General features: G+C 47.5%; 1 protein-coding gene across 1 annotated transcript in view; it reads left to right on the top strand.

The window, feature by feature from the left end:
• The window catches only part of Frmpd2 (FERM and PDZ domain containing 2), a 107,771-nt gene that overhangs the window by 55,807 nt on the left and 39,304 nt on the right, over positions 1-12,660 (top strand). The window contains exons 16-20 of the mRNA XM_026779984.1: positions 2,375-2,579; positions 8,352-8,446; positions 10,469-10,561; positions 12,097-12,204; positions 12,292-12,408. Coding sequence (XP_026635785.1) covers positions 2,375-2,579; positions 8,352-8,446; positions 10,469-10,561; positions 12,097-12,204; positions 12,292-12,408 — 618 coding nt within the window. The remainder of the gene's footprint in view (positions 1-2,374; positions 2,580-8,351; positions 8,447-10,468; positions 10,562-12,096; positions 12,205-12,291; positions 12,409-12,660) is intronic.

The raw sequence follows: 12,660 nt of genomic DNA, 5'->3' as shown, positions 1-12,660 counted from the left end.
TCCTGGGTTGTGGGACGTGCTTGGCCCTTCTCTGAACCCATGCTTGCAGGACTGCTCTTGTGTCCTCCAGGGTCTCACTCAGTGACTTTTTCCTTGTGGCCTCAGCTCAGGATGCTTCTTGGGTATTTGGGATGCTATAACTAACTTGGACTTGACCTTTAGCATCCAGACAGAGTCAGACATTTCTCAGCTACTTTACTGGTATCACAATTAGGACAGATATTGCCCTTTTAGCATGCCAGCATCTTTGGGACATTCGTGGCAACCCTTCCTTCTAATCCTGGGAGACCAGCACGCCTGGCTCTCCCGCCTACCGGTTGGTATACTTGTACAGCACCATGGAGTGTAGGCCTGCTGGCCCTGCTGCTCCTGCTGACTCTGTCTCCTTGCTTTCTGGTCTCTGTTCTGTGCTGGAACATGCCTGGTGACATTGGTGTCCTGCTCTTTTTGAGTCTGTCCTGCTGAGTATTAGCCTCTGTGGTCTTCATCTCTTACCTTGATATGTGGCATCTGTCCTGTACGCAGAGGTCCGCTCAACTCCCAACATTCCCTGGGGACATAGCTCCTGAAGAATCAGGCATGTGGGGCCTTCACTTCTCTGCTCCCTTTCCCTAGGGAACAGCTGCTTCCTAGGATGCCGGTCTCTGTGCAGTCCGCTTCAAACCACTGAGCCTGTCTGGGCTAAGACTAGCCTCCCCATCCCTGCCTAGAAAATCCCTGTCAGGTGTTAGTAAGTTCAAGGACACTGTTCCTTCAGGACTTGGTAGGCTGGGAGTTCTTAGGTGAATCTTTGGTGCTGTTTTCTGTGGCTCAGTGTCTGTACCACGTGCACTATCCAGTGTGGAGCGTGGAGCCAGTGGACTATGTGTGAAACCTGCTCTCTTACTAACCAACCTTTGGACCAGAAAAAGCTATCTATCCTCAGATTTTCTTATCTGTAAAATGGGTACACTATCCACCCCAGAGAGCTCTGGTGGGGACTGTGTGAGACAGTGGAAGTGAGGATGCTTGCCACTGATTGTCACACAGGACACATTTAGTCAGAAGTCGCTACTGGTATTACCTTCTTCCTGGAAGACCCACGCTCTGGAGTAAGACTATAAAATCTGTGCAGAAGCTACAGGACATATTCAGATTACTTACATCCCTCCATCCTGTAAGGAGCAATTCCACAGTCCCCATACTCACAGATTCTCAATGAGGAATTTGTTTTTCTAGTGGCTAACCTGTTCAAGGGTAACAGCCCTGGCAACACACCAGAAAGAGAAAGAACCAGAGAAAAAGAACCAGACAGAGAAAGTCTGCTTATGTAGTTAAATGTTCCTCACCCTGTCCTGGCAGGGGTGTTTTATTGAGCACTCATATACATGGTAACACAGATATAAACACTTCTCCCTCCGATAACTATGTCACACGTGCACACATCACGTGTATACAAAGATAACTGAACACCGTGCATATGACACACATTCCTATGTACACCTCCACTCACGTGCACACGCAGATACCACGGACTTACACATAAATGAACACTATACGTATACAACAAAAGAAGGAGGGGGCGTGGATACTGAGTATGTGGATGCTGTTATATACTTTCCTTCCTGGTTTCAGTAGGGAGCGAGTGACCCAAAAATAGTCAACATTTTCCTTTCTCTAAATATAAATGCAAGCTAGGTGTGGTGGCTTGTTCCTGTAATCCCAGCACTTGGGAAGTGGAGGTAGAGGGATCAGGAGTTCAAGTTTGCCATGATGATAAAAAGAGTTCCGGGCTAGCCTGGACTACAGGAGACCCTATCTCAACAATGAAATAACAAAATGAGCACGAAAAACCCCATAGCAGTGCAATAGATGCACTATTGCAATAGATGTTTTGAGCAAGGCCTTGCTGACTTAAGAGACCTTCTAATAAAATCTCAAATTTCTATGAATAATGTAGACAGTAAAATGGGACATTCCTCACCAGCAGAGTCTTGTCACTGGAAACATCTTCTAACCCTTTATACGAAGGGGTAAAGGAACACTTCTGAGTGGAGGATCCACACTTTTAACGTGTGTTAACATATCTGGCAGGGGACGCTTCGTGGACTAATACAGCTGTGTAGCGATTAAAGATTATATTCCACAGGGCAGAGCCTGACTTGGGATCCCAGAGTCCTGTAACAAAGCACCTGGGATCCCAAGTCAGGCTTGCATTTCCAGCGCTAGGCACAAGAATTCCCCAAGCTCATGGGAGGCAGAATGACAAGTCTCTCAGTGCAGAGAAAGAAGTGGGAAGGAGAGCCGGGGTCAGGAGGGTATGGTTGTATCCAGACCAGTGACTGGAACTAGTGTAATCCTGTGGGTATGCCTGTCTTTTTCTCTCCCAATTCAGATCAGGATAAGTTTGTACACATAGCCAACTTGAATTCCGCACACCAGACACAGGCCAGCCCTCTCACTTGGATTCAGAAACTGTCGTGTTCAGAAAACGAGCTGCGTGCACCCAGGTTGCAGGATGCCATGGGAGGCCGGCTGAGCACGTCTGTGGAGAACATGCAAGGCAGCAAGGAGATCGGGACAGAGGAGATCAAAAGCTGGTGGGTTTTGGTTTTCTTTAGAGCCAAGATTGCCAGGTGCATGGTGCAGTAGAATCATCTGTACCTGAAGCATATTTAATGTCCATGGATTTGAATGCCAAGGGAACATGTATGTCCACTGGGTTGTTTTTAACTTGATCCAGAGATTGACTGTAGGCCACTATGGTGATTAAGCCGATTGCCGTCAGACCAGCTCTCACGCACATATCCTTCTCTTCATATCTTCTGGTAGAGAAAGAGCTGAGTGGTCATGGGAAGATGAAGAAGGGAAAATTAGCAAATGCCAGTAATCACCTTTGGGCTATCATCATAAGCCAGGCACCACTCTGGGAGCTTGTTTCCCAACCCGTGCAGCAGTGTGAAGTTGCTTCTTTCCCATTATCTCTATTTTCCAGAAGGGAAACTGCAGGGTTAGGACTTACAGACAGCAGTCCGTCCTGGAGACTGTCCTGGGAATCCTGAGGGCTGCTTCTCTCCAGGATGAAGGCTTGCCATTGCCATTCAAATGTGAAAGCAGGGAGCTCATAAATGGCGTGTTCACTGTAAAACAATGATCCAGGCACTTAAAAATAGCCTAGAACTTGGATTACACTTACAAGGCAAGTTACAGAAATAGCTCCGATTCCCAGGCTGTGTACTGAGGAGGGGGTGGGGTGGCAGGATCCGCTTTGGGGGAGGGGGAAGACGAGTTATGCATCTGCTTCAGCAGGAGAGAATGGATGATTCATTTGAACTGAAGTACATGCATATACACAGATAGCTCAAAGCGATGCTTAGAAAATTATTGCCCCGATTCTGCTGATGCAAATGTGCCTTGCTGTGCAGTACAAAATCAATCAATAACGAGGAAGCAAAACTCATTCTGAGTTTCCATGGCAAACCACCCCAAGCACAGTGGCACAGCCCAGCAGCCATCTTGATATTCTGCTTCACCACTTTGTGAGTTAGAAAAGGAGGTAGAATTCCACTTTGTGTGATATTGAGGGCTTCGCGACAGTCCTCAGCAGGTGCCCCCTGGATGGAGGTGGCTGGGGTATGCTTCCTGCTGGTGCCATCTCGCCCCTTTCTATGCAGCCTCAGGAGGCCCTTTCCATACAGGGGCTCCATCAAGAGTTTCCGGTGTTCCTCTGGGCTCTGAGAATTGGGAAGAGCTTCCAAAGGTCAAAACATACATCTCAGAGACAGCATGTCCTCACTTCTGCTGTCCCTCCCAGGTTCATACAAATTCAAAGGGACTAGAAATGGTAGAGAAAGAGCTGAGAGGTCATGGGAAGATGGAGAAGGGAAAATTAGCAAATGCCAACAATCACCTTTGGACTATCATCATAAGCCAGGCACCACTCTGGGAGCTTGTTTCCCAACCCGTGCCTCATCTCAATGTGTGAGTGTCAGTGGGTTTGTGGTGCCTTTTACCTGTTTCCCATTGGTTCACAGTATTTTATAGCACTGCTTTGTTTAGGAGCAGAAGCAGGACTGGGAAGTGTCAGCAGCCAGGGTGCTTGCTGCCATGCCTAACAACTGAGGTTCTGTTCCTGGTACCCACACAGTGAAAGGAGGAAACCAATGCCTGAAGGCTGTCCTCTGACCTTTATACACACCATAGCATGTGTGCATCCCCACAAACGAACACACGTATGTACATGCGTGTGCATGCACATGTAATTTAAAATGTAAAGACAAAGAAGAAATGTAGAAGTAACTATAGCCTTTTCAAGGCCATTGTACTAGCTCTCTGTTACTGTAGCGAAATACGTCAGGAATGAACTCAAAAAGAGGGAAAGTTCATTCTGGCTCACAGTTTCAGTCCATCATCAACTGACCAGGATGATTTTAGACCGGTTGTGGCGCAGCGCATCATGGTGGGAGTACGTGGTAAAAGAAGCCTATTTGCTTCTGGCGGATGCAAAAAAAAAGATAGCAAGAGGAAGGAACTGGGGCCATCTGTCTTGTTCTTCTAAAGACTTCTGTTAATGTTTGGATAGGAAGTATCTTTCAAAAAAAATTTGTGCCGGGTGGTGGTGGCGCATGCCTTTAATCCCAGCACTCGGGAGGCAGAGGCAGGAGGATCTCTTTGAGTTCAAGGCCAGCCTAGCCTACAAGAGCTAGTTCTAGGACAGAGTCCAAAGCTCCAAAGAAACCCTGTCTTAAAAAAAAATTTATATATTGAAGGCTTACCTACTGCCTGGTGACACTATTTTGGGAAATGCTGGAAACTCTAAGGTATGTGATTTAGCTAGAAGAAGTAGGTCACTGGGGACAGGTCCTTAGGAGTACAGTTGTTCACGTCTTGTCTGTCTCTCTCCATTTCCTGTCTGCATGAGGTGAGCAGCCTCCGCCACATGCTTCCACGATGCTCTCCTTTGCCCCATGGTGCTCAGCACTGCCTAGGGCTGTGACTTGAAACCTTTACTGTAAGTCCTGATAAATTGCCCCTCCCATTCATTGCCTCTATCAGACATCACAGTAACATAGTCTGTCTAAGACAACCTCTTTCCAAGCCGTACCTCTGAAGGGTCTACTTCTCAATAGACCCACATCAGGAGCCCAAGCTTTGACTGCACCCAGGCACTGGAGGACACTTACTGAAATTCTAGCAACTGCTTAAGAAACGTCTCAACAACATGGCAGCCATGAAAATGGAAGGGCTTAACAGTGTGGGAACTTTGCAGCATTGACTGTGAGCCTGCCTTCTATCAGGAAGGTGGGTTAGAGCCCTCCACCAAGCCTACTCCTTCTTTATATCATGTTTACCTCTGCAATGCTTTTTAAATGACCCATCTTCACAGTCCCTAACAACTCATGTCAGGGGAGGTTACTGATGACCTTTAGGCAAAGTGGGAAATTTCAGGACTTGCCTGAGTCTGTGGCCATCTGAAATACAACAGGAGCCCATGGCTTGGGGCAGGTGGGGTTCATGGTGATGAGGCTGGGAAGGAGTGAGCAAGGGAAGGGGGAGCATTAGTGCAGGGTGTACGTCATAGAAGAGCTACTGCGGATGACCAGGGTTCAGTTCCACCTGGTGTCTGAGCACTTGCCCTGAACTCTAGGGGAGGAGGTCAGGATGGGTTCAAGGCCTAAGTCAAGCATAGGTGCATTGGAGGTGCGGGGGCGTGTGTGACATCAGGCCTTAGTGGGCAGGTAGAATTTGTATTCAGTTAGACAGAGGGGAAGAAAGCCACGGGCAAGCCTGTCAGTCTAACTCAAGTAGTGTCTTCAGCATCTACTGCATGTCTGTCCTAGGTGTCCTGGATACGTGCTAAGAATCTGGTATTCACAGCGCAGACAGGGTCAATGCCTCCTGGTGCTCACAGGTAGGCAGAAATGAACAATCAGGATGATATAGGGAAGAGCAGGTCATGCCGATGGCCTGATGTGTAAGGCATGTAGGCTAGAGTGGGCAGCCTGTGGCACTGACCCTGAGGGGACACTCTCATCGCGCCACTCACAGAGGCCGTTTCCACAGAGCTTCTGAACGCAGGGATGTTGGCCACCTTCCTTTTCTTACTTATCTGAAGCCTTTCCTGACTGCCCAGCAGGAGGCTGGCTCCTCTGCACATGGGTTCCATTTAGGAAACTCCTCCCTGGGCGTGCCTACCCCGGCGAGCTCATGCTTTCAACCTTCTGCTCTAAACACAGAGACTCCCCAGAATAGCAGTGCGCCAGTTGTATCCTCAGCTCTGAAGGCGGAATGTGGAAGTTTTCAGTAAATGGATTTTGAGATGCTGGCATTTTGAAAGGAGGGGGGAGGGAAGGAGAGAGAGAGAGGGAAGAGAGAGAGAAACACTCTTTAATTGTGGTAAAATACACAAAGCATAAAATGTATCATCATTACCATTTTTTGCCTTCTGTTTTATTGTTTCTGTGCCAGTGGCATCGGCACATCCACATTGTTGTTGGGCATCCTTCACGGGGTCTTCATCGCCCCATGTGGAACCCGCTTTCCCTCAGCACTCCCTCCCACCCAGCCTCACCCTGACACAGCCCTTGGTACCCACAATCTACCTTCTGGCTGTGAGTGTGACTCCTCGAAGTTCCTCACATAATAACTGACTCACGCACCATTTGTCCTCATGTGGCCAACAGTAAATGGGTTTTTAACAACTGAGAGCCAGTTCCTTGGGTGACCCAGATCACATGAGCCACAGAAACCCAGACCAGATAAGTCCTTGCTGTTCTTCGAAGGGCACCTAGAGACACTGCCCAAGCCTCTCTCAGGTTCTCCCTGGATGTTGGGATTTTTCCTTCCCTTGAGCCTATATCTCTCCCTTTAATGGGCTTGGGAGGCTGATGGCCCATAAAACTTCTAGAGGGCAGGCCCATCTCTTACTCATATACCTTGCAAGACCAGGCCTGACATCTAGTTGGTTCTAATCAAATTTGGTTGGACTTGTCAAGGACCAGATGTAAACAAGAGTAAATACAGAACGAGACGGCTCCCTGCTGGGAAAGAACAGTTTTGGTTTGTCCCTGCTCCCCCCCACAAGCCCTGCCTTCCAAACCTGGGGACCCTGAGAGGGTCCACGCGTGGCTACCTGTATCTGCTGCAGTCCAATTGTCTAATCCGCATGGTAAGGGCACCTCCCTGGTGTTCGGGACAGGCTGAGTGACACTGATCTGGTGGCTGATTGTCCAGGAGGCCCAATGCTGGCTGTTTCCAGAGCTCTGAGTGTGCGCACACGCGCGCGCGCGCACACACACACACACACACACACACACACACACACTGGCATCTGCTCTTAAATTCTGCACTCTGCTTCTTTCTGAGTGTGTTCTTGAGGTGGCCCTATTGGAATAATATATGTACTAGTCTGTTTTCTGTTGCTATAAAAATGATGAACAAGGCTGGGTACCTTAAAAGAAGAAAGGGGTTTAGAGAGCTTGCCTCTGCTCTAGCCCATTGCAGATGATTTTACGAGAATGCATGTTAGACTCAGTGGAAGGACAGGGCCAGGGGCCAGGGGCCAGGGGCCAGGGGCCAGGGGCCAGGCTAGTCTTGCCCTTTTAAAACAACTCTGTGTCAGAGAACTAACTGAGGTCTCATGGGAACTAATTAATCCCTTCCAAAGAGGATATACCCAGTGATGTAATTATATCCCACTAGGCCCCTCTTTTTAAAAATCCAGTCACCTCCCAGTAGCATCTCCCCACCTTCCCCGAAGGACCAAACTTTTAACAGCTGAACCCATGAACCCTGGGGAGGAAACAACATCCGAACCATGCCAGTACACATTTAGTCAGCTGAACGCCTGCTCAAAAACTCCCGGGTACCAAGGCGGCCTCCAACTCACTCCTCCTGATAGATGCGTGAGTATGCTTTCCTCAAGGAACACAGCGTAAGTGGGGTTGCCTGACCCTTCTAGGGACTTTTTTAACGGAAAGCAAGAGCAAACAATAAACCACTAGGAGAGCCACCACAGCTCTGTACGGCTACGGCTAGAGTTTGATGACTTCATGAGCCTGGGAAATTGGAAGATCTCTTATTTTATGACTGAGGAAATGGGTTCTGCAGCTGTTGCATAACAAGCTCAGATGGACAGTGGAGGTCCAGGTGAGGTCTGGGTGACCATGATGAGCCCTCTGGGACAGCGACCCTAATGACATTCCTGATTGTTTTGTACTGCTCACGAGGCCAGCTGTGGTGTAGCTGGTCTAAGGGTCTGCTGGATTGTTTGACACAAGGCTGTCTTCTTTCTTCTTCAAGCCACACTCACAAATGGCCAAGGTGGGCCCTTCTAGGAGCTCCCGGTCTTACGTTTCCATCTTTCCCCTCAGCCCTTACACTGGCCGAGAGCAACTGAACAGCATCAGTTTGATTCAGAAGCCAAGTCAGCCTCTCTCTGGGACAACTGTCCAGAATATGTGCACAGGTACAGACTGAACCCTGGCCAGGTGTGGGAAGGGTGGCTGTTGCCAAACCTTTACCACCTCTTTAGTTTGTTTCCCAAAGAAAGCTCACCATCGTCTTGCATTACAAATTCTTCTCAAAACTTTTCAGAGCTGAGAAGGCCTCTCCTAGGTTAACATCTGGCCTTGGGTGGTGCATGAATCCAGAAGGGGAGAGTTTTGGGGAGGTGGTTTCCAAAACTGTGGTTGCGTATGAGAAATATCACCTCTACCTCTTCTCATGGACTCCCATTATCTCCCAGTGCTCCCCAGAAAGCATCCATAGGGACATAGGGAGGGCAGTATGTTTATCTCCTCAAGTTCAGTCAAAAGTGAAGACAGAGATGCTCTAACTAAGAAGACTATTGATACTTAAAGGATGTTAAACCAGAAGCCACATCTGGATGCCGGCACAGCTCTCTACGATTAAACAGTCTGCCTGCCAGACTCAAGCAGGGGAGGCAAGACATGAATTGCTTGTGGTGGTCGGCCACCAGTGGGAGATTTTCCCACTGGACCTGCGACAGAAATCGTGTTGTAGCTCAAGACTCTAGCTTTCTAGAAACAGCATTAGGGTTTTGCTTTGGGTCTCCTCTAGTCATAAGTTTGGAAAGTACACCAGGACAAGCAAGCTGGCCCATCAGTCCCTACACTTTGGTGACTGGATGGCTCAGCAGTTAAGAGCACTGCCTGTTCTTCCAAAGGTACTGAGTTCAATTCCCAGCAATTACATGATGGCTCATAACCATCTGTAATGAGATCTTGTGCCCACTTGAGGAAAGGACCTGGCCATTCATCCTCATCAACGTAGACCATGAAACCCAATATGGACAAGTCCAACAGAACCACCATATACAGGCTGCCTGTGCATGCTTCAGCATTGCCAGGGCATAAATTTCATTCATTTTCATTTCAGAGACCCATATTATCTTTCCATTATTAGAGCAAATTTCTGAGAGAAGTCAGTTTAAAAAGAGGAAAGGTGGGAAGGCAGAGGCAAGGGATCTCTGTGAGTTGAGGCAAGCCTAGTTATATATCAAGTTCTGACCCAACCAGGGCTATATAATAAGATTCTGCCCTTAAACACAATAAAAGAAAGAAAACATTTGTTTTTACCCATGACTTCAGAGCTATCAGTCCAGGTTGTTGGACCCTATGGCTTTGTGCCTGTGATGGCAGAGCGCATCATAGTGGGAGTGGATGATGGGTGAGGCCTGTTCCCTGATGAGAGTCAGGAAGCAGAGAGACAAAGGGACAAAGAAACTGCTATTGAGTATCCTTTTCAAGAACCATCCATGCGAATATCTACAGACATTTAAGGCACCCTCTCTTAAAGGTTGTATTACTTCCAGACCTCCAGTAGCGACACACAGTGGCAACAAAACTTTCAACTCATGGTCCTTTTGGGGACATTCGAGATCCAAACTATTGCAAGACTCATGGGAGAGACTTTGCTGTCTCATCTCTGTGTTTCAGTTCCAATTGTCACTGACAGGAAGTACAGCCCCCACTTACCCTTTATCTTGTCTCAAGATGAGTACAGGAAAAAGGTTAGGCGAGCGTGGTGGCTCATGCTTACAATCCAAGTGCAGGGTGATCAAGAGTTTGAAGCCAGTGTTCGGTTCATAATGAGTTGGAGGTCAGCCTGAGAAACAGAGAGATCATGTCTAAAAAATAGCAAGAACTAGAGGTTTAGCGCAGTGACAGGACATTGGCCTCACATGTTCAAAGTCCTAGGTTCCATCTCTAACACCAATGTGGAAGGCTAAGGTGAATCACTCAGAAAATGGACACCATCAGCCATCCTGCCACAGACTCTGCTTCTGCAGCCCAGTCTTGACCAGCAGTGGCTCGGTTGTAGTTTGGCGAACTATGTTCTTAGTGATCTGTTGCCAAGCCAATGGGAGATTTGCTGTGACTTGTTCTTGCTTGTATGTGTGTGGTTTTGTTGTGTTTTAACTGATTTGGGAGGGAAACCCAAATATGGTGCTTTGATTCTCCTCCAGGGTCCCAGAACAGTGGGAGGAAGAGCTGTATGGGAGAATCCAACCAAGACATCGTGTGTGTAACGCTGAAGCGTGATCCACACCGTGGCTTTGGTAAGAGGGCTTCCTGAAGGCGAGGTTCAGGCTCCGCTCATCGAGTGGGGACAAGCACCATTCATTGCCCCAATCTGGCCTCTTCTCTCCTATCTTGCGTTTCTCAACAATCCCTTCCACTGTTTCCTTCCTGTCAGTGCCTGCAAAGAACACAAACACTTTTGGTACAAAAGATGCCTTGCAAGTGCAGATATATTTTCTGGATGCATCTAAGCACAAGATAAAAATAAAATCCCCCTTCCCCACACACCTTGCACCAGGCTTTCTCCAGTATAAACAGGTTGGAGAGGAGTAGTCAATCTTTTGTATCTTCAATTATTCTCCCCATTTAAAAATCCTTAAAAACATTTAAGAAAAAAAGACACCAAGACGGGGGTATTTGGTTAGAGATCATCTTTCCTGGGACTGGGGAGATGGTGCCGCTGATGAAATGCTTGTTGTGCAAGTGTGAAACCAGAGTTTAGATTCCCCAGCACCCACATAAAAAGGTTGGGTGTGTGTCATATTATGCCTGCAATCCTGGCACTCAGGAGGCTGAGCCAGGGATTCCTCCAGCAAGCTTGCTAATTTTACTAGCTGAAATCAGTGAGCTTTGGATTCAGTGACAGACAGCTTCAATAAACAAAGTGAAGGGACAAAAGCTCACATTATGACTCACAACCATAACTTCAATCTCAGGAGATCTGACACCTCATTTTGACCTCCACAGGCATTGAACACATGTGTAGTAATAGGAGTTGCGGGCCTGCTTTTCGTCCCGCCCGGCTCCCGCACGGCTAGCTTTACACCAGAAATAACAACACACAAACTGTATTCTTTTAAACACTGCTTGGCCCATTAACTCTAGCCCTTACAGGCTAATTCTCATATCCCGATCAACCCATCTCTAATAATCTGTGTAGCATCAGTCTTACTGGGAAAGATTCTAGCCTGTGTCCATCCTGGGTCTGAGCTTCATGCGCCTGACTCAGAGAGCAAAGCTATCGCGTCTGCCCGGGAGAGGGGAGCATGGCGTCTCTGCTCCAGAGAGCAGAGCTGTCGAGTCTGAGCTCACTTCCTCTTCCTCCCAGCATTCTGTTCTGTTTACTCCACCCACCTATGTTCTAACCAATAAAATGGGCCAAGGCAGTTTCTTTATTTTTTAACCAATGACCTTCCTCCATCACACATGTGGTACAGAGACATACATGTAAGTCAAACACCCATAAACAGAAAAAAAGTAGAGAGCAATCCAGGAAGACTTCAAACATCAAACTCTGGGGCTCCACATGCATGAACACATATGCATGAGAATTTCCACACATGTAAAATACACACACATAGTGAGAGAGAGAGAGAGAGAGAGAGAGAGAGAGAGATTGATGATGGATGCAAGCAACCTCAAGTCCTGTCTCATCCAGTTGTGTTGGAGGGCTGCGTTTCTATCATTAGCTATGGTTGGTAAAGATGCAGTTATCAGTCATGCCACTTGGTAGCTATTGAGCGACAAAGTCATTAAGCATCATCTTATTATTACATGCCATTTTGGATTACAGGTTTTGTCATTAACGAGGGAGAAGATACAGACCAAGCAAAGCCTGGCATTTTCATATCTTCCCTTATTCCTGGGGGACCAGCAGAAAAGGCTAAAGTGATCAAACCAGGTACACCTTAAGTTAAGTCACCAGAGATGTCTTAAGTAACCTTTCTTATTTTCTTGCTGGAGTTATTGAGTCTCTTTTTTTCTCCAGGAGGGAAGATATTAGCCTTGAATCACATCAGTCTTGAGGGCTTCACGTTCAACATGGCTGTTAGAATGATCCAGAATTCCCCTGACAACATAGTATTAATCATCTCACAGTCAAAAGGTACATTTCATCTTACTTTCAGCAATGGAACAGCCTCCTCTGTTACCACCATGGGCACAAAACACAGAGCTCCATGTAGGTCTTTTGTGTAACTCCCTGCAAACATGGTCCTGTCTCACAAGGAGGCAACCCAGAGGCACAAATCAGTATGCTGTGTAATCTCAGAGCCAGAGTGGGGTCCCATGATTGCATGTCTTTCTGAAAGGCAGCAGCCTCCTTATTATGTATGGTGGATACACCCAGTGTATATGC

This window comes from Microtus ochrogaster, chromosome 6 (genome assembly GCF_000317375.1).
Source record: "Microtus ochrogaster isolate Prairie Vole_2 chromosome 6, MicOch1.0, whole genome shotgun sequence".
Taxonomy (NCBI): domain Eukaryota; kingdom Metazoa; phylum Chordata; class Mammalia; order Rodentia; family Cricetidae; genus Microtus; species Microtus ochrogaster.
Note: the sequence above shows the minus strand (reverse complement) of the source record. Positions and strands in the feature narration are given on the sequence as shown.